The sequence below is a fragment of the Epinephelus lanceolatus genome, chromosome 21, assembly GCF_041903045.1.
Source record: "Epinephelus lanceolatus isolate andai-2023 chromosome 21, ASM4190304v1, whole genome shotgun sequence".
Lineage (NCBI taxonomy): Eukaryota > Metazoa > Chordata > Actinopteri > Perciformes > Serranidae > Epinephelus > Epinephelus lanceolatus.
In genome coordinates, this window is record NC_135754.1 from 21820554 (window position 1) to 21841843 (window position 21290).

At 40.5% G+C, this 21290-nt stretch overlaps 1 protein-coding gene across 3 annotated transcripts; it reads right to left on the minus strand.

The window, feature by feature from the left end:
* Positions 1-1449: 1449 nt before the first annotated feature.
* tdrd1 (tudor domain containing 1) lies at positions 1450-20944 on the minus strand. 3 transcript variants are annotated; one of them, XM_033610951.2, is made up of 26 exons: positions 20888-20944; positions 20411-20578; positions 18719-18756; positions 18565-18625; positions 17383-17497; positions 17198-17264; positions 16978-17061; positions 16701-16880; positions 16467-16610; positions 16150-16315; positions 15926-16009; positions 13812-13988; positions 13620-13727; positions 13096-13266; positions 10153-10425; positions 9734-9865; positions 9390-9497; positions 8964-9128; positions 7380-7730; positions 7170-7286; positions 6943-7071; positions 4507-4674; positions 3762-4199; positions 2389-2451; positions 2214-2257; positions 1450-2025 (listed from the first exon to the last, which is right to left on the minus strand). In XM_033610951.2, the coding sequence occupies exons 1-26, from the start codon at positions 20928-20930 to the stop codon at positions 1954-1956; spliced, it is 3666 nt and encodes a 1221-aa protein (XP_033466842.2). In that variant the 5' UTR covers positions 20931-20944; the 3' UTR covers positions 1450-1953. The 3 variants fall into 3 exon arrangements, with proteins under 3 accessions (XP_033466842.2, XP_033466843.2, XP_033466841.2); XM_033610952.2 differs by having other exon boundaries at positions 3783-4199; positions 16978-17064; XM_033610950.2 differs by having other exon boundaries at positions 16978-17064.
* Positions 20945-21290: the final 346 nt, after the last annotated feature.

The window sequence follows — 21290 nt, forward strand, 5'->3', positions numbered from 1 at the left end:
TCCTCTCATCCCGCTTAGAGGACGTATGGAGACAGGGGGTGACAGAGACGACGCATTATAAACTGTTTTCATTGTGCTCTTTAAAGAACTTTCATATTCACTTCAGAAAATGTTCAACAATTTTAATTAAAAATATATTTATATGGGTAATTATCTTATACTTAGCCTAAGTGCAGTGGAGAAGGTCTTAAGCTTGTGTAAAAGTATCGTTACTGATAGCACTGTAAAAATTCTGCTACAAGTACCACGTTAGCCATAATTAACATGGATAAAAAAACATTCATAACTATGTTTTAACACCTTATAATTATATTAAAGTAACAACTGTTGCCTTTTCGTTTTACATTACCATTTAATTAGTTTGTCAAAGGAGGAATGAATTCGCTCTACTTACCTACTTGTCTGTCCGCCATTTTGTTTCTACAGTAACCCAAATAGGACAAACCAAACACTTACGGTGCGTTCCAATCCCCATACTATTATACTATAATATAGTATGCCAGAAAAAGATGTACTATGTCCCAATAAATAGCATGTTAAATGCAGTATGCCAAAACGACCAGGATGTTACTACATCCGGTCTGATATTGTAGCACGCCACATTATCAGACCGCTATTCTGACCCACAATCCTTTGTTCAGTGGACGATATGTCACATCAACTGGGCTGCAAACAACTGATTGACAGCTGTCAGAAGTCAAAATGATAGATGGCAGTGCATTTTAGTAACTGATGACCAGTCGAATAGTAATAAGTGAATAAAATAATCATAAATATTACAAACAAAAGGACATAACCATAAAAATAACTGACAGAAATGCAGATATAATTTCACTGTCACTAATATAATGTTAGATACTTCAATCTGTGCAGTTATAACTTATACATTGTTGGTCTGTGGTGAACTTGGTAAGTGGCGTTTGTTTGATCTCCAAGGTTTACGGAGTGTATTGTTATGAGAAAGAAGTATGTCCTAATTGTGTGCCTACTGCATAAAACAATATGTACTTTTTAAGGGCAGCTGCAGTAACAACTAAAAGTAAAAAATTATGCGATTCTCAAAGTCAAGGAAGGATCCTTAAACAGTTGAATTTCAAGGCTGCACCATTCAGCTTTACTTGAACCTTTTTATATTTTGGATCCATAAAGATAAATTTGAAAAGTAAAGCCATTAGATACATTGTGGGAGAAGAAAAGAAATACAATATTTACCTCTTAAACATAGTGGCGCATCAGTAGAAAGTGACATGAGAAGCTACCTCAAATTTGTATTTAAGTACAATATTTAAGCACACGTACTTAGTTTAATTCCACCACTGCATAACTGACATTCAATGTCTGCATCTCAGAAAGGTCTATCTTTATCTGAACTGGAAGAATGTATCATGAAGTGATGATTTTTTTTTTTCCATTGGCGTTGCACAAAGCAAAACATCACAAGATAAAATCACTTCACTGTCACAGAACCTTTATGTAAAAACTGAAACACACGTCAAACATAAATCAATCAGGCCGGACGTCCCAACTGAACAGGTGATTAGTGCTGAACCAAGGAACAGATGGCTGCACAGCATGCCACAGCACACTTACAGGAGACAAACACACTGGAGTTGAACATCTTGCAAGTTTTTTTGCCAACTTTAACAAACCCATTAAGTGCATGAAGCTTTTTTTTAATAAAAACCTCCAGAATTTGTAAAAAGGTAAGTGGAGTTTAACCACAGGTTAAAAACATAAAAGCCCTAAGTGGACAATCAGTGATAAGGACAAATTAAAACTAAAAGGCAAAATTAAAAGCTTCTGGAATAAAGTGACAAAATGAAAATCACAAGCTGGCTGGCTGCTTCTGGAGGCCACATTCTGTTAACTTGTTTCAAAGAAACATGGTTGGAAAGAACACAACAGGCTTGATTTTAACAAGTTGGCGACAAGACTACATATAATTCGTAAATCTTATTTTGTCTGTCCCAGTAATTGCTTGATGAGAGAAAGCTGCAGCTGCACCAACTGCTCCAGGTGGTCGATCTGTGAAAGGCAACAACAAACATATTACTCATTCGCACTTCAAAATGCTGCTTAAACCATTTAACAAGTATGGCATGATATATGTACAAGATGGCCATTAACTCCTAGCTCTACAAACTAAAATCAGCCTCCTATAAAATAAATAACAGCTTCATAGATGTCTTCCTAACAGTGAGACCAGCTCTGACCTTGGTTGTCAGGTTCAGACAGCAGCAGCCTGAGGTCTGAGGATCTGGGATTCAAAAAGAAAGCCAAGTCAGTGCTTTACCATCTTGATTAGTCACACACTAATTGTGTAACGACAAGTGATAAAATACTTAAGTTAGAAAGTCAAAGGTCATTGTTGTTTTAAAGCATACATACAATTGGTTTTTGTGATGTTGTCTGGGGGCTCCATTTGCTCAATAATCTTCTTAACTGGATCTTCTGAAAAGCAAGGTATCATTACAACCTCTGGTTTCAGCACTTTCTACACCTCGTCAGACATCCTGGATCGTTTATTTTCAGATTCACTGATGAGTTAAGTATCAAATTAGTAGACTAAATCAGTGGTGTGCATATTCACACTTCACAAGAGCTAGCTCGAAGTTCAGCTCACACATTTTAAAATGAACTAGTTTATACAATTATAATTCACAGGTAAACTCTTGTGACCATCACTCACTCATGATATTTTCAAAGACTTTTTTTTTTTTTAACCAAGCAGGCACAATTTGCATGTGAATGTGACATTAGATATTTATACTGATTAAACCCTTTTAGTATCCATATGAACTGGCTTCAGCAGTACTGCATGTGTCTTAAGACACTGATACACCAAGCCAACTGTCAGCAATGGGTCAATGTTGGGCTGTCGGTGAGCGTTCTTGGCCCCCATTCGCTTTTTCCTACTGATTGAGCATGTTAAATTGGTGTCAGTGACTGCGAAGCCCATCAGAGAATTAAATCCCTCTGACTGGCAGTGCAGCTCTGTGCCAGAAAGGAAAAACTCAATTGAGGAAAGTAAACAAAGAGCTAAAGTTGAGGGCTTGAGATCAACACAAAGGTGTTACATGAGATAAGATTATTTTTCTCATCCACTGAGCTCTTTAGCAGAAACAAGTTGTGATGGTTTGTATTATTCACTGGCGTACAGTAAATATGCTTTGTTCTTTCAACACTAGCTTCCAGACAGTCTGCCGGTCTCTGTTTTTGAATGACGATTACAGACGACTGCCGTCTGCTGGTGTGGAGACTTATTTCCTCTCACGCAGGCGCATAACGTACGTTCTGGTTGAGTTGCCGTCTTTGCAGTATGTTCATGTGCAAATTTTTGGCCAATACACAGACGACGTGGGTCAACGCAGCAGGGGGCCTTCATAGCTGCTAGTTCACTAGCAACACTAGTGTTGTGTCAGCATGCCACCAAGTGCCGTAAATCCTCAGGTGCCACATGAACGAGTGATGTTAACTGTCACAAGAGTGAACGATGCTCACATTTAAGTTCATAAGGTTCAAACTAATGCATTTAGTTCACCAAAAATGTGTGCATGTTCAATAAACATGCTCTTTTAGTGCATTCATGCACAACACTGAAATCAATTAAGTAAATAGTAATTACTTGCTGCTCTTCTTTCCAATAATTTAAACCTAAAAGCAATATGATGCCTACCATAAACTGTAACAATATAAAAAACGACATTTATTTATGACACAACAGTTAAGACTAACAACTGAATTAAATAAAAAACCCACACCTAAATTGTGATGTGACCAACCATTGAGTGACGCAGCAAGGGTGTGTATCCTCTGCTGGGGAGTCTGGGGTAACGGCTGTGGGGTTGTGGTTAGACCAGGGGTAGCCTGTGTATTTTCCAGACTCTTTGGAGGTGTAGGTATCACCTTGGGCTCGGGGCACTCTGGTACAACTGGGTAGCTGGCAGCAGGTGGGCTGCTGTCTGTTTGCTCAGCCTTCTTTGTGGTGGATGGACAGGGACTATTCTTGGCTTGAACCTGTAGTGCATCCAAGATCATGGCGGTGAGGTCCCCCCCGCCCTTCTCAGTGGGCAGAGAGACTGAGAGCACGTTATCAGCGCCATCGAAGGACTGGACAGTAGCGAGGACGCCGTTCAACAGCAGGCTTTGGAACATCTGCTGTATTTTCTCAGGCAACTTTGCAGTGAAATGTTCCTTACCTAGAAATAAAGAGAGGAACTATGACTTTGTTTTATTAGTTTTATGTTATTATTATAAATGTTAAATTAAAATTAAATGTTATCAATGTTTTGTCCTTAGTGTTGGTCTGGAAACTGCTTTCAGTTTGTTGTAATTGTCCTGTCTTAGTTTCTATCTTGCTTACTACTTGAACCTTTGCTTTTTCACTATTGTATTACTGTGTTGTCTATCAATGCTATGTGGAAAATATAAATAACCAGATTGTGTGGAAAACACCAAAAAACCCAACTTGAACAACAATAACAAGAATGATGGTCTTTGCCTCACCAGTGAGGGTGCAGCGAATGATCGGAAAGGGGAGCTGCAGCAGGTTTGTGGTGATGGGCAGGATCCGGGAGAACGGCACCTTCTCACTATTGCCGTAATCTGCATAGATGACACTCATCTCATTGTCACCGACCTCCAGGGCCACCGCACGGTACCAGTTATTGTCAGCTAGGAAAAAAAGCATACAAATTGCACAGATGCTGTCAATCTTTCATATTTTGCTCATCATCAGGATTCAAATCTACCAAAAAAAAAAAAAAAAGTCCTGAATCGAAGTCTTTAAGAGATGACAGATGACTCTACCTACACAGCTGCACTTAAAAATGGATGAGCCTTCACCAGCTACGAACCTACAGACAGCAGTGAGGACTCCATTAAAACAGACCCTGTTGTTAGCTGAGCTGCGGAATGTATGCCAGGCTATAGTCTCCTACTTACATACTGTGTTTAAGGAAGAGCCGCTCCTACGCTCTGCTGCACACGCGCTGTGTAATTACATCTACTAGCAGACACTAAATTACCAGCTTAGGTCTGCAGGGGCAACAACTGCAGGTGGGGTCTCAAGAAGAGTCAGTGAGTGAACACTGAAACTGTATGGCAGAAGGGAAATCATAGTGGCAGATTGTGTGTGTGTTTCCTGAGTGTAATAGCTCAATGATGGATCAGCTGGTCTGTCTTCATGTGGTCTCTTGTCTGTAATCATTAAACCATGTGTGGGAATGATACCGCCTGAGTGTTTGGGTTTTCCCCTGCTGACAGTATCTATTAAACTTTAGATGTAACTTCCTCATAAACCATTATGTGATGTTGAAAAGTAATCCACCTTGCAAAACTCTAGTGTAGTCTTCTGTCACATGAATTTACATATGATTACACTGTTTTGGGCTAAAAGCAAAAACTAAGTCTGGATATATCATTATAATGTTTCAACATTAATATTATTAGCAATAATGTATGGCAAAATTTGAAATTGCAATTATTAAGATTTTTCTGATCAATTTGTCTGCTGTGAAAACTTAATTTAAATCATGATATGATGTGAAACACCATGAATTCAAAAGCTGGCTCACATGGTCATTCACTTAATTCACCTGCCTGACACCTAGTGGCTTCAAGGGGTCATAGCAATGCTTCCAAACACAAGCAGTGCAGTGGATGGAGGTTTTGTTGCCTTCTGAAGAGCTGTATGCCACTCAGGGAATACATATAACTACAACTTTCATTTTAGATTATGTATGGCATTGTTAATTTTCTCTCTTACCCTTTGTGGATTTTTTTTTTTTTTACTGTAATTTGTTTTTGTTATTTATTTATTTATTTTTTAAATTTAATCAATTTTGATTATTTTGTATCTTTGTATTTGATTTTTTACAATTATTTTAATTGTATTTTATTAATTTTTGTATGTTTTATCAATATTATTTATGTATAATGTATCTTTATTAAGAATTTTTAATTAAATCTTTTTACAAGGGATGTCATGATAACCGCAATATTGCAAATCCATGCTAATGACATGCCAACTGCAGGGGCATGACAAGTGACCGCCTCTTTTTTTTTTCATGGAAGCGCCACATATTTACACTCTGCTACAAGCACCAGCAGTGTGACTAGTCACTAAGCATCCATTCATGCGCTGAGCACTTCACATATGTGTTTTTGTTTTTTTTTGTTTTTTTTTTTTTTCTTCTGGTGGCCAAGAGTTGAAAAATATTCAACTCTGGGTAAAATGCTGCAGCTGCTGGTCAGTGTCATTTATTACCAAGCCATCTAATTTCAGTGGAGGAGGGGTGGGACAAATACAACAAAGACCAAATCACTGATCAACAACAACAATGGGAGGAGATATTACTACTGGACCCACAAAGATCAGTGGGTCTGTCCTCTCTCCCTACATGCTTAAGCCTTTCCTTCATCCTGAACAAGTACACTTCCTTCAGGTGGCATTTTTACTTTTGCGGATATTCTGTATCATAGCAACTAAAGCACCTCAGCTGCAAAAAAAAAATAAAAACGCTGCACCCCTTATTGTGCCCCATTGCCCTTCTGTGTTCTGCATTTACCAATGGACAAGTATTTATGTTGTTTTAAAATTGTGTCATGTTTGCCATTAAAACTAACAATATATCTAATAAAAGCCTGAACAATGAGCTTATTTTTAGAGCACTAAAATCAGGATAAAATAAGTAATTTGCAAAAACAACAAAAAATGTCAGTAATACTGCATATCACGCTGTTGAGCCACCCTTAATTACCGCAGGGGAAATTCCTTCACTGCAACAGCCATATTTTTCACCAAGTGTTTATCATGTATAGAAGTAATAACCTATGTATATTTATTTGTCTGCAACACCTATGTCTATCTGTCAATATGATTGAAAGGCCACAGATTAGAAGTTTATCTCTGGACTTTACGGAATAATATGTGTTCCTCACCAGAGAACTGGGCGCAGCAGGCAGCCCCAGGAGTTGGTCTGCTCAGGACAGTGGAGGCTAAAGAAGCCTGAATGTTGCTGCAGTAGGAAGTCAGCTCAATCATCACCTCCTGCAGCTTCTGCTGGTCCACTGCATGACAACACACAAATGTTAAAACAGGAAAGAGCATCACATTTTCACCATTTGTGCATCTTTATGTCAGACAAGGACAAAGTGAGTGTTCTGACCCTGAGTGAGACCAAGCACGTAGAAGAGGGAAGGACTGATGACAGCTGCGATGCAAGGCTGAAAGGTTTCGTTTAGAGGCAGCTCCGTTGTCTTCCAGTCCACTGGGAAAGATGGCGCTGAAACAAGATAACACCACATAATTTCAAAACAGGCTTTTCAAAACATTGACCACTGCATTTCATCTGCAGGACACCTGTACTTCAGCTGACCTTCTGATGGCACTGCAGTGCCTCCTTCAGTTTGCATTTCTTTGGAGCTGCCTCCAGTCTGGCTGGAGGCTTGTGCATGTACATGGCTGTGCTCATTTTCTGGTATTGTCTCTTGGTGTTGGTGTCCAGAGCCTGTGTTGGCATGCATCTCTTTGGGACTCGCTCCAGGACCTTTGGCCAGTTGCTCAGAAATGAGGGCAGCCGCCACATTCTGCCCTCTGCTCTCCAGCTCCACACCGTAGCCTTGTTCAGTGACAGAGAGGACGCGTGCAGAGAGCTGCTCGCCATCCACCAGATTCTGGAACCACAGCAGGGCTTCACTGCTCCACTCTGACCCCAGGGGCTCCACACCTGAGTCCAAACATACACTTATTAGGAAACTTCTAACTTCTGAAGTATTTAATATTAGAACATACTTGGAGGTGACAACAAATCCCCAAAGAAAAAAAAAAGCAGATACTCTTTTGAGGCATTATTAGACTAGAGGAACCTCCCTTTTTGTTGTGTCCGCATGGTAAGAAATAAGAACAATCTTAGTATTTAGCATGCCATTTTAAGGGGATTTTTTATTAGCTTTAGATTACAGAGTTCCCACACATTTTCATGGACAAAATTTCCAAACTTTTCCATGACTTTTCAGGGACCTATAACAATTGTTTTCCCCTTGCCCCACTAGCCCAGAGTTTTTCACACATCAAATTCAAACTCTATTCAAACATAATTTCAGATAGCTTGTATATGTAATGGGAGACAAACCCGGGCAGAAAAGGAGGAAATGTGATGGTTAACAACGTCACACATCCGACATTTATCAAAGCTACATTAAGTCGACAGCTATTAAAAAAAATCAATTTGCTGGTATGTTTCATTATGTGGAAGGTTACTGAAACAATTTCATTATACAAAACAAAATTTCATGTCTTTTCCAAAACTTTCTATGATTTGACTAATTCCATAACTTTCCCAGGCTCCGGAAATCTGATTTTGAAATTCCATGACCATTCCAGGTTTTCTATGACGGTGGGAACCCTAAGAGTACTCTTGCAGCACAAGAGGAATCATGAGTAACGCAAGTGTACGGTGATTGGACAAGACTTAAGTGTACACTGACTGGTCGAACACAGCCAATGCACCACTGGCAACCCACATATTTAAAACCCCATTAGCCGTGAAAACAACAGACAGCACCAAACACAACAGCAGCTTGTAACAAAACAATGGAAGAAAACAGGGGACAAATGGACCCGACAGTGAAGTCCAGGATTTTCTGAGCAAATATGCAACAGTGGAAATAGAACGCGATTTTTGAATCGTCAAAGCAAAAGTGACATTGCTATACCAACCACTGGCTTCAGCATTGCTATTAGTGGTGTAAATGTAAACAGAAAAAACATCATGTAATTCTCGGGGCAGCTCCACAGTAAGTAGTATCTCTCCAGGAGCCCCCACAACTGTTTGGTCTGAAAACACTTTTTGCATCTGAACAAGAAGGATTTTATTCCAAGAAATTGCTTAAATGTCATGTCTACTTGGAGAAAATACCTTCACATTTCTCTGTTATTCAGACAAACTTAACCACACTACCTGTGAGCCAGCAGCGAATTGCCTGGAAGGGTAGAGTCAGGAGTCGGGGTGTAATGGGTCGAAGGAGGTTCTTTTCCACTTTAATGCTATAACCATAGTCCACAAAGGTTACAGACACGTTCTCAGACAGCTCTTTTACCATGGCCCGATACCATGCTCCATCACCTGGGGAGCAAAATGACAAAGAAAGACAACAAGCAAAGAAAAAAGATCATTCTGAATGTCATCTGATCAAGGCTGTTAGCAAACAGTTCCATGCATTAACAGATAATATGTCCAACTTACACAAATGAGATTCACAATTGCAGTATTTCATAAAATTAACTCAATCCAGACAGCATCAATAATCACAACCAATACGTTACTTGTTTTCACCCACATACCAATGTACCAAGTCTTTCATGTTTTAACAGTGAATTTTCTTACCGAGCAACATGGCACAACACGGCTCTCCTACTTTGGGCACAAAAGGTGAGGCCACTGCCTCACAATGCTTTTTCAGCTCAGCACCCAGCTCAATCAGCCGCCGATGGTCTGAGATATACACAAATACAATACATGAAATAAACTGTTTAAGTGGCAAATGTCACATGAAAGCATCAAAATATAAGTCTCACGTGGATAACTTTAAATATTGTAACCTAGGTGTAATATGATGCACAGTGCAGTGTTTCCCAGAGTGTTTCAAGTTACTTACATCATTCTAGGAGTGCAAAGAATCAAGTTCTTCATATGATCTACAACCCTCTAGGCAAAAGAAACAACAGTACCTGCAGGGTTGTTGATGCGGCAGTAAAACTCTCCAGGGTTTTGTATGACACTGGCTAGCAGTGCCACTTTCTGGCCATCACAGGGAAGCTCAGTCTCAGACCACACCAGAGGCTCAGAGGCTGGGTCAGGCACTGAATAGCATATTCAAACAGACACAACAAAATGCTTAACATACAGGCCTCACTGTCTTCCCACTTGCACTATGTATTTTACAACCAAAAATAATAAAGCTATTAATAAAATTCTCAGGCAAATTATGTCCAAAATATGCTTACATCAATATTCAATATACTGTAAAATTTTGAAAAGGTCAGAGACAGTCTTAAAAAAAGAGGACAATCATTGCTTTACTCTAATAATTATTTTCTTTGTTTTAGAGAGAACTTTCATATCTACGTAACTGAGATTAATTTCCCACCATGTGGTTCCACAGCAGGAGTTGGTGTCTGGTCAGCCTGCTGGTCACTACTGGTGGGAGGAGGAGGAGGAGGAGGAGCAGATGCAGCATAACCTGCAGAGCTCAACAGCTCGCCTACATTGGCCTGAGGATCACTGGCCTCATCAATCATGGCGACCAAAACCTTGCCCTCATGTGCTCCCTGGATCTCAACGCGCAGTATTCGGTTCGATACCCTTCGTTGCAGGGCCAGCAGGCACTCATCTGACCAGCTCTCCCCAACAGGCTGCACCCCTGGAAAAGAGCCCAGCAACACATGCTTGAAAGGGCATGAGAGACAACTTCATAAAGACATAAATGTGTGTTTTCAAATTTGAGTAAAATTCACCTAACAAAACTCTTTGCAGTCTGCAAAGCCAATAACTGTAGCATATACTCACATATAATGTTTGCTGAAAAATGTGCATTATGTGCACTTTTTTGCACTCATAAAAAGGGACGTATAGGTCTGGACATTTGTAACTGAAACTCTTTCTACAGAGACCCCACCATAGGGCCACAATGAAGACCCTTCATTACACTGCCTCTGCTTTTTTATACAGAGCCAAACAACGACGGAATAATGACACCCCAGTCACCCCAGCTAGCAGGAGTCCCAGAAGCAAAAGAGGCATGACGGGTGTGGCATGCAACAAAACAATGTTGGCCTCTACTGTGACGTATAACACGTCAGGCAGTGTTTTCTAAACAGTAACAATGCCATAACACGGCAGTAACAATCATTTACTGTCCGTGTTATTCGGCAGCTGATCTTGTCCCCTGCTCAGAGGGTAAGGAGCTCCCGTACTTCATTGTTGCTTATTGCTAACTGCTAGCACCTACTTTTCAAATCTCTCAAGGAGGGTCACACACTTCACACATTGTCAAAATGTCCCACCTGTGCCACCCATGATCCCATCCTGTCGGCTGTCCCGTTTATACAGGCCTTGTTTCAGCACTGTTGCTCGCTTTGATGCTACCTTAACATTCCGTGATTGTGCGTTTTATACACAATGGCAAGGTGACATTATGGTGTGCAATTCCTGCCTTAAAGAGGCAGTGTAAAAGGGGCTACAGTCTCCCAGTTTGCACATTTTCAGTTGCTGTTCTTCCTCTTGGAGTTAGCTGCTAACTGCCTGTAGCTGCTTTTAAGATCCCCCGCCAGTGTGTTGCACTCATATCATGTCCCAGGGTATCTGCAGGTTTCAGTAAGTTAAATTTAAGACTTTTTAAGACCTTTTTAATGCCACCTTGAATGGAATTTAAGACCGAAAAAACTATGAATATAAGCGATAGTTGGGGGATCCCGCTGTACTATAACCAGTGCTTAATTTGTAAAATTAGAAGTGGGGCAACACTTTTTTAAGCGGCACCAGAGCCACTTCTCTGCACAACTCCGAGTGGAATGGTTGTGACATCTAGTGTTGTCACGGTACCAAAATTGGGACCCACGGTACGATACCAGTGAAAGTGTCACGGTTCTGAGTAGTATCATGATACCACAGCAAAAATGAGGCAGATGTGCCTTTTGTCATTTATAAAAACATAAATCACTTTTCTATAATACATCAATGATATTTCAGTGGAATAAATTATTTATTGACTTATTCATACTTCAAAAACAGCATCAATAAGTGATGAACATAGGGGGGATTGAAATAAAATAAACAAATAAATATCAACCAGCCACCCTCCTCCCCTGACAAGTAAAGAACAGTCCCTTCATAAGTAAAGAACAGTCCCTAAAGCGCGGTGAGGTTTGTGGACCGTTACCTGCCACAGAGAGAAATGTGAACGGCAGTCATGACACCAACAAAAGAGGAAATTAGGCTACTGGACCTGGAGTCGGACTTCTCTGTCGCCGCCGGTAAGCTGTTATTTTGCGCCGCAGAGCCGCCGTAGGCTATCTGACCACCATATTCCTGTCTGTGACCCCCGTTCAACCCACAACCTGCATGATTCGCCTTTCGTTTCTGCTGCTGGTTGAAATCTGTACTCCCACAGCATGCTGAATGATTTATTTTGCTGGCACAAAACTATTTTTAGTCACAAATGCGAGTAAAATGCTCGCGCGTAGAGCTCTGTGGAAAACAAATCACTGCCGACAAGTAAAAAGTCATAAATAATAACTTTCACTGCTCAAAGATACTCACATGTCTGGAAAACAAACCACTACAGCAGCATATTGAGTGCCAGGTGGCCAGCCCGCGCCATTAAGCCCTTTTCACACAGAGCGTGCAAAGCGCAGACCTCCGCCGACGAACCCATTCATTGTGTATGCGCTACCACCAGCGCGTGCCGTTATTGGATGGCGCATGGATACTCACAGAAAGTGCCGCGAGAATTAAAAAAAAAAAGAAATAAAGTCAGATTAAATATTCCTTCCGCAACAATTTTAAGACCTTTGAGTAATGAATTTAAGACTAATTTGAGACATTTCTGATGAATTTAAGACATTTTCAGGCCTTACTTTTAGATACATGAATTTAAGACTTTTTAAGACTTTTCAAGGATCCGCGGGTACCCTGATGTCCTCATCCATCCTGTCCTGCCAGCTGTCCCTTTGACACAGATGTGGATTTTGCACTGTTACTATCTCTACTGCCTGCTTCAAGACGAGATGACTCTGTTCCACCTCTGCAGTCACACCTTTCATACAAAACGGCGGAATAACAGTGCAACATTTCTGCCGTGAACAGGTGGTGTACAAGGGGCGCAAGATTACAGCGACAGTTTCTAGGTGCTTAAATAGAAAAAGTTGCTTAATGTATATAGAGTGGAGGCAAGGCCACATCCATTATACCCAGAGTTTTTGGGTGGATTCTTCTGAAAACTGACTCAAAGCAGATCCATCAAACACAGTTTCCATCCATCATACACTTTGGCAAAGTTCTAACCATTTAAAATTCATGGTAGATACACTACCTGCTAGACTACAAGGCATGGCCTGCATGGGCAGGGCCAGTAGTGAAGTGCTGATAGGCCGCAGGTGGCCTAAATCCACCTCCTCAGAGTTGCCAAAATCAAGGTAGCCGACACAGACACGATCCTCTGATGAATAAGCCAGAACTTTAGCCCTGTACCACAGCTTGTCCTCTGAAAGAAACACACAGAGGTCACAGTTTAGGTTCATAAAGCAGGTCTACCATGGGAAACAACTTATTTGACATGAGAGCTGAATGTACAAGTGTTTTAGAATCTGAGGGGACACACACACACACACACACACACACACACACACAGTTGGGGCACATTTCTGGCTTAGGCGATTTCAAATCATGAAAACACATTTATAAAGAAACACAGTATTCTTTGGCTGAAATGTCAACAGTTTAAAATTTATTTAGCTACAATACTGACAGGTATACTATAGTAGATGACATAACCAAACTGTCACATACTGCAATGTGCTAAAGGGTGATTAAATTCCCAAAATGAACGTGTTATACCTGAGAACTGGGCGCAGCAAACAGTGCCGGGGGCTGGCCTGAAGTTTTGCGGGGCTGGGCCCTGACAACAGTGTTCCCTCAGCTTCTGCTGCAGTTCCTGAATCAATCCTGTAAACCAAAAGCTCTCAGGGTAAAGATAAATATCAAAGTCCAGAGATTTCAGTTGCATATACTAGATCAAGTGCTACTTACCAGCATTCTCCACCTTCTGTATGATAATGTCATTGGGCGACTGGATGTGGGTGACAACAACAGAGAAGGAATCACCCACTGCCTGCGTCAGTGGCTCTGGTGGCTGAGCCCAGCTGTTGTCGTCCTTGCCATCAGAGAGTCGCCTGAAGTTTTCCAAGGATGCACTCACCATAGCATCTGAGGAACATCAAACTTTTATTATACACTACAGCTCTTTCACAGAGAGCCACTCTGCAATAAAATCACTCTAAACCAGGGGTGTCAAACATATAGTCCATGGGCCAAACCTGGCCTGCCAAAGGGTCCATTGTGGCCCACTAGATACCTAGACTAAAGGCACCAGGTTTCAAGAGCAAGTTAAAAAACATATGTTGCCTACTTCATGTAAAATTCTGCTTCAGAGGCTTTTCCACCATGGCCAGGATGAAGTTCTCTGATATAACAATGAATACTTACTGTGACCATCAGCCGCTTTAGTTCAAATGAATCTTTATTAGGAAATTTGTGAATAAATGCACATATAATGACAGTGACAATTCTTCATGGCATAGATTCAACAAGGTGCTGGAAACATCCCTCAGAGATTTTGGTCCATACAGACATGATAGCATCACACAGTTGCTGCAGAATCGTCAGCTGCACATCCATGATGCGAATCTCCCGTTCAACCAGATCCTAAAGGTGCTCTATTGGATTGAGATCTGGTGATTGAGATGATTTGAGCTTTGTGACATGGTGCGTTATCCTGCTGGAAGTAGCCATCAGAAGATGGGTACACTGTGGTCATAAAGGGATGGACACAGTCAGCAACAACACTGAGGTAGGCTGTGGTGTTTAAACCATGCTCAGGTGGTACTAAGGGGCCCAAAGTGTGCCAAGAAAATATCCCCCACACCATTACACCACCACCACCAGCCTGAACCGTTGATACAAGGCAGGATGGATCCATGCTTTCATGTTGTTTAAGCCAAATTGTGACCCTACCATCTGAATGTGGCAGCAGAAATCCAGACTCATCAGACCAGGCAACATTTTCCAGTATTCTACTGTCCAGTTTTGGTGAGCCTTAGGGATGTAACAATAACCGCATCACCGCAATACCCCAGTCACATGATGCCTACCGCAGTGAAGAGGTCATCACCGCACAAAAAAAAGAAAAAAGAAAAAAGAAAAAAGCTGATTCATCTGGAATCTGGTTCCCAAGCCAAATGTTAAAAGAATACTCCGACAATTTGGGATTTATGCCCTTTCGCTGTGACGTATCACCGCCATACCGCAGTGATACGTCACTCTGTCACTGCTGTGAGAAAAAATACATACTGTCACAGCCCTAGTGAGCCTGTGTGAACTGTAGCCTCAGTTTCCTGTTGTTAGCTGACAGGAGTGGCACCTGGTGTGGTCTTCTGCTGCTGTGGCCCATCTGCTTCAAGGTTGGACGTGTTGTTGGTTCAGAGATGGTCTTCTGCAGACCTTGGTTGTAACGAATGATTATTTGAGTTACTGTTGCCTTTCTATCATCTTGAACCAGTCTGGCCATTCTCCTCTGACCTCTGGCATCAACAAGGCATTTTCACCCAGAGAACTGCTGCTCACTGGATATTTTCTCTTTTTCGGACCATCCTCTGTAAACCCTAGAGATGTTGTGTGTGAAAATCCCAGTAGAGCAGCAGTTTCTGAAACACTCAGACCAGCCCGTCTGGCTCCAACAACCATGCCACGTTCAAAGTCACTTAAATCACCTTTCGTCCCCATTCTGATGCTCGGTTTGAACTTCAGCAGGTCGTCTTGACCAGTTGCTGCCACATGACTGACTGATTAGATATTTGCGTTGAGGAGTTGAACAGGCGTACCTAATAAAGTGACTGGTGAGTGTATAACTACTGTGGTGATACTCCGTTGTTGCCATGGTTTACAGTAAAGACCCACTGATCAGCAGGCTTGTTTCTATGCATCAACATTCATACACTACATACATGCATACTGGCGGGACATTTTCTGCCTTTGTCTGCTCGTACACTTTAGTATGAATCCTACGCACTGTTTTATAAACGAGACCCCTGGTCTGCTGTCTGATTTCAGATGGGATGACTGAAGTACATATGAGGCTGACTTACTTATTTCTTGAGGAGTTGGAAGTTTGTTGACCATTTCCTCTACTGCATAACCACGCTCAATGAGGAGAGTGCTCAACTTCTTTCCTAAAAGTCACAGGAAGAGAGTTGTCTTTATGCGATTAAACTTCTGCTAATTATTTACCAATGTATACCTATCACAAATCGCACTTTACCCATCATATACACATCATATTGTCAGCCTTCCCAATTCTACAATAACCTACCCAGGGAGAGCAGGATGTCCACAACATGAATGCGACCGCACTCTAGTGTTTCCAACAGCCTAACAGTCACAGTCTTGCCGAGCAACATCTGTTTCACGAAAATACAGCACTCGCCTGACCATCTGTCAGTTACTGGCACCACCCCGGTGACACAGCACTCCATTGCCTGGACGTAATAGACGCAAGTGTTAGTGTCATCATGCCAGCTGTAAGACACTACAAACTGTCAGTGTGAATGTTACATAGTGTAAAACCTTGTGTTATCTTACCATACTTTTTAAAAAAAAGTAATTTAAGATGTATAAACATGCGCTTACACATGGAGAAAATGGCTGGATATTAGCAGCCAGGAGCCTGATTCTGTACACAGGGACTTCCTCTTCATTGCCAAAGTCGATATAAAGGATACTAGCTGTCTTCTGGTCAGCAGCCAAAGTCTTGACCAGGCCTCGGTACCAGTTCTACACACAAAAACACATGAGACAGAATGAGTCAATGTGCTCAATAAAAACTTGTCTCTTACCAAACAGCTTGAAAAGGCCTCTGCTCACCAGATCACAGGAGAACTGAACAGCACAGACCTCTCCAACATGGGGTACGTGTGCTGTCACTGGTGAGCTGCTGTAAGTTTTCTGAAGCTCTGTGCTGATGCTTTGCAGAGCTTCCAGCAGTTCAGGACTCTGGGCAAGAAGGAAAAACCTGCCAGGACTGTAGAACTCTACAACAGATGCCTAAAAGCCACACACAATCACAACAAAGAGACATTTAATATCTAATAACATTGGCTAGATCACTCTTTGTTTCTGAAATTGACTGGGGATGCTGTACCTGGATGTCTGTTCCCTTGATGACTTTAGTCACTTGCAAGTCCTTCATAAAGACCCTCTGTAGGCTGGATGCAGATGCATCACCCTGCTTTGATAAACAGAGGTTAAGCATTGATAACAAAATACAGATTTTGAATCCTTTACATAGGGTTTTTAAAATCGTTAAAATGTTAAGCTCAACTATAAGTTGCATTAGAAGACCTACAAATTACTGCAAATACCTTAGACTCGGGCAGACCAGGTCCGTCTCTTGCCATCAGCAAAGCCGCAGTTTCCTTCGGGTTCTCTCTAAGATTAAAAGAAATGAGTTCACATTATTTTTTGGATATTAATGAATCAACTCTCTTAAAAAAAATTACATCACAGCTGACAATCAGTGATACTCAGGGTGGATGACCCAGCTTACTTTGCAGGTTCTGGATCAATGCATATGCATATGTGCCTGTGTGCCTTCCAGTCTTCAGTCTGACACACCACAGAGCAGTAAGGTGTCTTCTTGCAGCGCTTGCACCGAAAATTTCCTGTCAAGTGAATACTTGTTAATTAGAAACTGTTAATTGCACTGATTAAAAATACAAAAATGTTCTGACAGGAACACTGATGCATACAAAACAAGTATGAGGAAATTGGTTGCACAGCATGCACCACAGTGTCAGAATTCAATAAACTAAACTAACAGGCAGCCTCCACTTTTGAAGAGCTGTCAGGCTACTGTGCTCGGACCCTGCAGAGTCAGCCTGTAAAAAACTTCCCTATAAGTTGTGAGTGCACACGGGTAAAACAAAAATCATCTGTTCATCAATAATTATCATCTGTTGTTTTGAAGTACTTTGGATTTAGGGGAGAACCAAGAGAGCATGAGACTTGTGTCTGCCCCGCAAAGCCACACAACTAACTTGTCAGACCACATGAAAAAAACTACAATCTGCAGTATGATGAATGTACAAAGGCCAAGATAAATAATGTTACTAATGCTGCCTTACTGAAGCGGTGAGTGGTGGATGCGTATCCACCCAGCTCTGAAAGACAGACTGGAACAACCAAAGCAGTCGCACTTGATATTTCTTTAATAACAGGAACACAAACTTGAAAGTAAAACAGTCCTCTGGTGATTACACTGGGGAAAAAGTGTTAATACAATTTTATTTTGCTTCTAGGAGATGCACTGTGAGTAAGGCCGAGTCTTACTTTGATGCAAAGATCTGTTAATTTGCAGGAATGTAGAAGCAATGCTCTGTTAATGTAAATGTTAAAGTGCAGTAAAAATATTCTGTCTCTAAAATCAAGGAATAATCATGTCGGGCACAAGATGACAGACTATTGAAATAACGAAGAGAAGAAGAAGTGGTGCGAGAAAACACGTCAGCCCTTGGCTTGTAAAAAATGTTTTAATATTAACAATATATCTTTTTTTTCCAGTAGAAATTTGGGTTTTTAAATCTGGCTGGAGCCCATAACTGGGGCCGTGGATCAGGTTGGGCTTGGACAGATTTTGTGCAGGTTCATGTAGGGTTCAGCCTGATTTTTTGGCGCTCAACTGTACATAGCCCTTTAGATCAAGTTGTGAAGTCAATGGTGAAAATATTACCTGGATTACCACAGTAGTTGCAGAAGTATACAGTCCGTGCTGGTGGGATGGATCCTGACATCTATGAAAACAAACAAACAAATAGAAACACCTTTAGCTAAAATGGAAATTTTCAACAGAACACACTGATTAAGCCAATGACTTTGTTACATACTGGAGATTGATCCCTGCCGACTGGTGAATTTAAAGGGCCTGCAAAAAAGAAAGAACATAATGAACCTGGTGAAATATAAGCTCTGGGGTAATGTTATACAGTAGCTAATAATATTACCATGACCTAAGATTAACACTGCATCGCTATTTAGTTAATTTTTGTATTGTACAACTGTCCAAATTGAAAAAACAAAGGGTATGTCAGGCAGGTGTGCCAGGTACAGTAGTAGACACCAGTTGGATGATGTTTTTTTGTTTTTTGTAATCTTTATTCAGAACTTTTGACATACAGTGTGTGCAGAAACAGAACTTGAACAGAATAATGCACATACAAATGAGGCATTGAGAAAACAAAACTAAAAAAGATGACAAAAACAAAACAAATCAAACATAAATTTAAGTAGATATAAGGATGCAATTGACTTGTGACAAAAAGTTAGGCTAAATTTCAGATTTTGAAGATAGTGTATACATTTAGCATTTTGATAGCTGTTTTGTTTTGTGAGGAAGAAATTGTTTACGAGTATTGTTCCATTTTCTTCCTAAAATACAAAGAATTAAGTTTTTTTGTAAGTGGTAAAATTAGATTCATAAATAAAAAATGAATTAATATCTATCACAGTAATCATAGCACCCAAATATAATATCTTTTCAGTAATTGTAAAATCTGACAGAATGTTGTCAACTATAAATTTAGTAATATCTTTCCACAGCACATGTGTAAAATTTAAAGACCAAATAAATCGGGGCATGTTTCAACATGTAATTCACAAAAAGCGCAATTTAAACTTATGTCACTCTCTAACTTTTTAGGGAAATGTTTCACTGGATAAAATCTTTAGATCAATTCAAATGAAACTTCTTTTGCCTTATTTTAACTGTACAACACCTCACCTCTGTTTTAAACTCGGGATGAATACAGTATATCTCTGTATCTAATCATTAATCTATCTTTTGTTTGAAGACATTTTTGTGGTTAGGACCAAATGTTCTTCCAGTCAATATTACTAACAATAAAACACCAATTACTCCAGTCGTGGCTCAAAACTAAGATGACCAAGCTTTTGCAGTCAAAGCCTGAGTATCTGGGGCTTGCTTCAGTGACATCTTTTAAATCGCTTCTTAATACTTATCTGTTCAAAAAAAGCTTTTCATTCATTTTAGCATACTGTATGTTTTCTATGTCTCATTTGATACTATTCTATAGTTATTATATGGTATTGTCATCTGTTATTGTATTATTTTATTTTTGTACTATTAAGTATTAAGTATTTTTGTTGGTTGCCAACTTTGCTTATCTGCTTCAGTGATGGTATATTATCTTTATTTTACTTATATTGGTCTTTGTATTTCTTGTAATTGCCACATTTTATTGGCTTGAATCCCACGTTGTTTTAAATCTGGGATCAACCATGTAAAGCAATTTTTAACTTTGAAAAAGCGCTTCATAATTAAAGTTTATTACTACTATTCTTATTATAGTAAAATGTTGCTGCTGGAATAGAAACCAAGGTCTCCTGAAATAAAGCCCTGATTTTGGAGTTCATGATTCTGTCAAAAGGAAAAAACCTTCACCTAACGGAGACTGAAATGGATTAAGGGTGACACTTTAAAAAGCAGAGTGTGGTTGATTTTCCTCAGTAACACATACAAACCATAGAAAATCCTTTCTATAATGATGCCATCAGTTTACCTTCTCCTATGGGGCCGAAAGCGAGGCGCACCGGTGCTGCATTATGCGCGGTGCCAGGTGTGGCAGGAGGTGACAGGGTTGCATGAACGACGGGGCTCGATGAAGGCTTCCTCAAGGGCAGGTTAGGTCGAACCAGGTTTGGAGAAAATGAGTGGAACATGGCGGCAACTGTCAACGTAATAAACATTGTGTAAAGTCAGAAAGTCTATCAAAGTATAATATGAGCATAAAAAGTGTACAAAACGTTGTCAAACACGACACAAGAAACTCATTATCTAACTTAACGTTAGCTTAACGACGGTTAAGCTAGCTACACGGTAATTAGCGAGCGAGTACAAATGGCGACGGTTTAACCAAACTTACACCAACAAACCTAAACAGTTTACACTACGAGACATAACTGAACATATCAACACATACAAATAAATATATATGTTCAGTAATTTATGGTTTTATGTCGCGCTGTCAACATCTTACCTGAATGCACGTGCAAGATGAAAGAGTGAATACAGCTGCGCATGCGCAGTGGCCTCAATTGCCAATAGGTCAAAAGCAAGCGGCAACCTTCAGGGCAAGTGAAGCCAATGCGGAAGTGCCAAAAACTGCAATACATTGACTGGCCATTGGGGGCTGGTTGCAAAACAGAGCAAATCTCCATAGACTCCCATGTTAAAATGCCCAACTTTACCTCTCAACTTTACAGCTAAATTAAACATGTTCACAGCCAGGTGAATTTTTTTTATAATGATCCTGTTTAAATGTTATTAAGGCTTAAAGTTCTGCATTTAAATAAAGGCGTGGCTGACAGGCTGTCAGGTAGGCCCTTTACAGTCTGTGGTCAAAGGAAAGGATGGATTATGGATTTCTACTCTAAATTCGC

What these genes read in the sequence shown, in the direction of transcription:
- tdrd1 (XM_033610950.2), bottom strand. Translation starts at nt 20,930, where the DNA reads ATGCGCAGCTGTATTCACTCTTTCATCTTGCACGTGCATTCAG. An exon ending in TTTCGGCCCCATAGGAGAAG is followed by an intron (nt 18,757 to 20,410) that starts GTAAACTGATGG and finishes TCTTTTTTGCAG; the next exon opens with GCCCTTTAAATTCACCAGTC. An exon ending in ATTGATCCAGAACCTGCAAA is followed by an intron (nt 17,265 to 17,382) that starts GTAAGCTGGGTC and finishes TTTTAATCTTAG; the next exon opens with AGAGAACCCGAAGGAAACTG.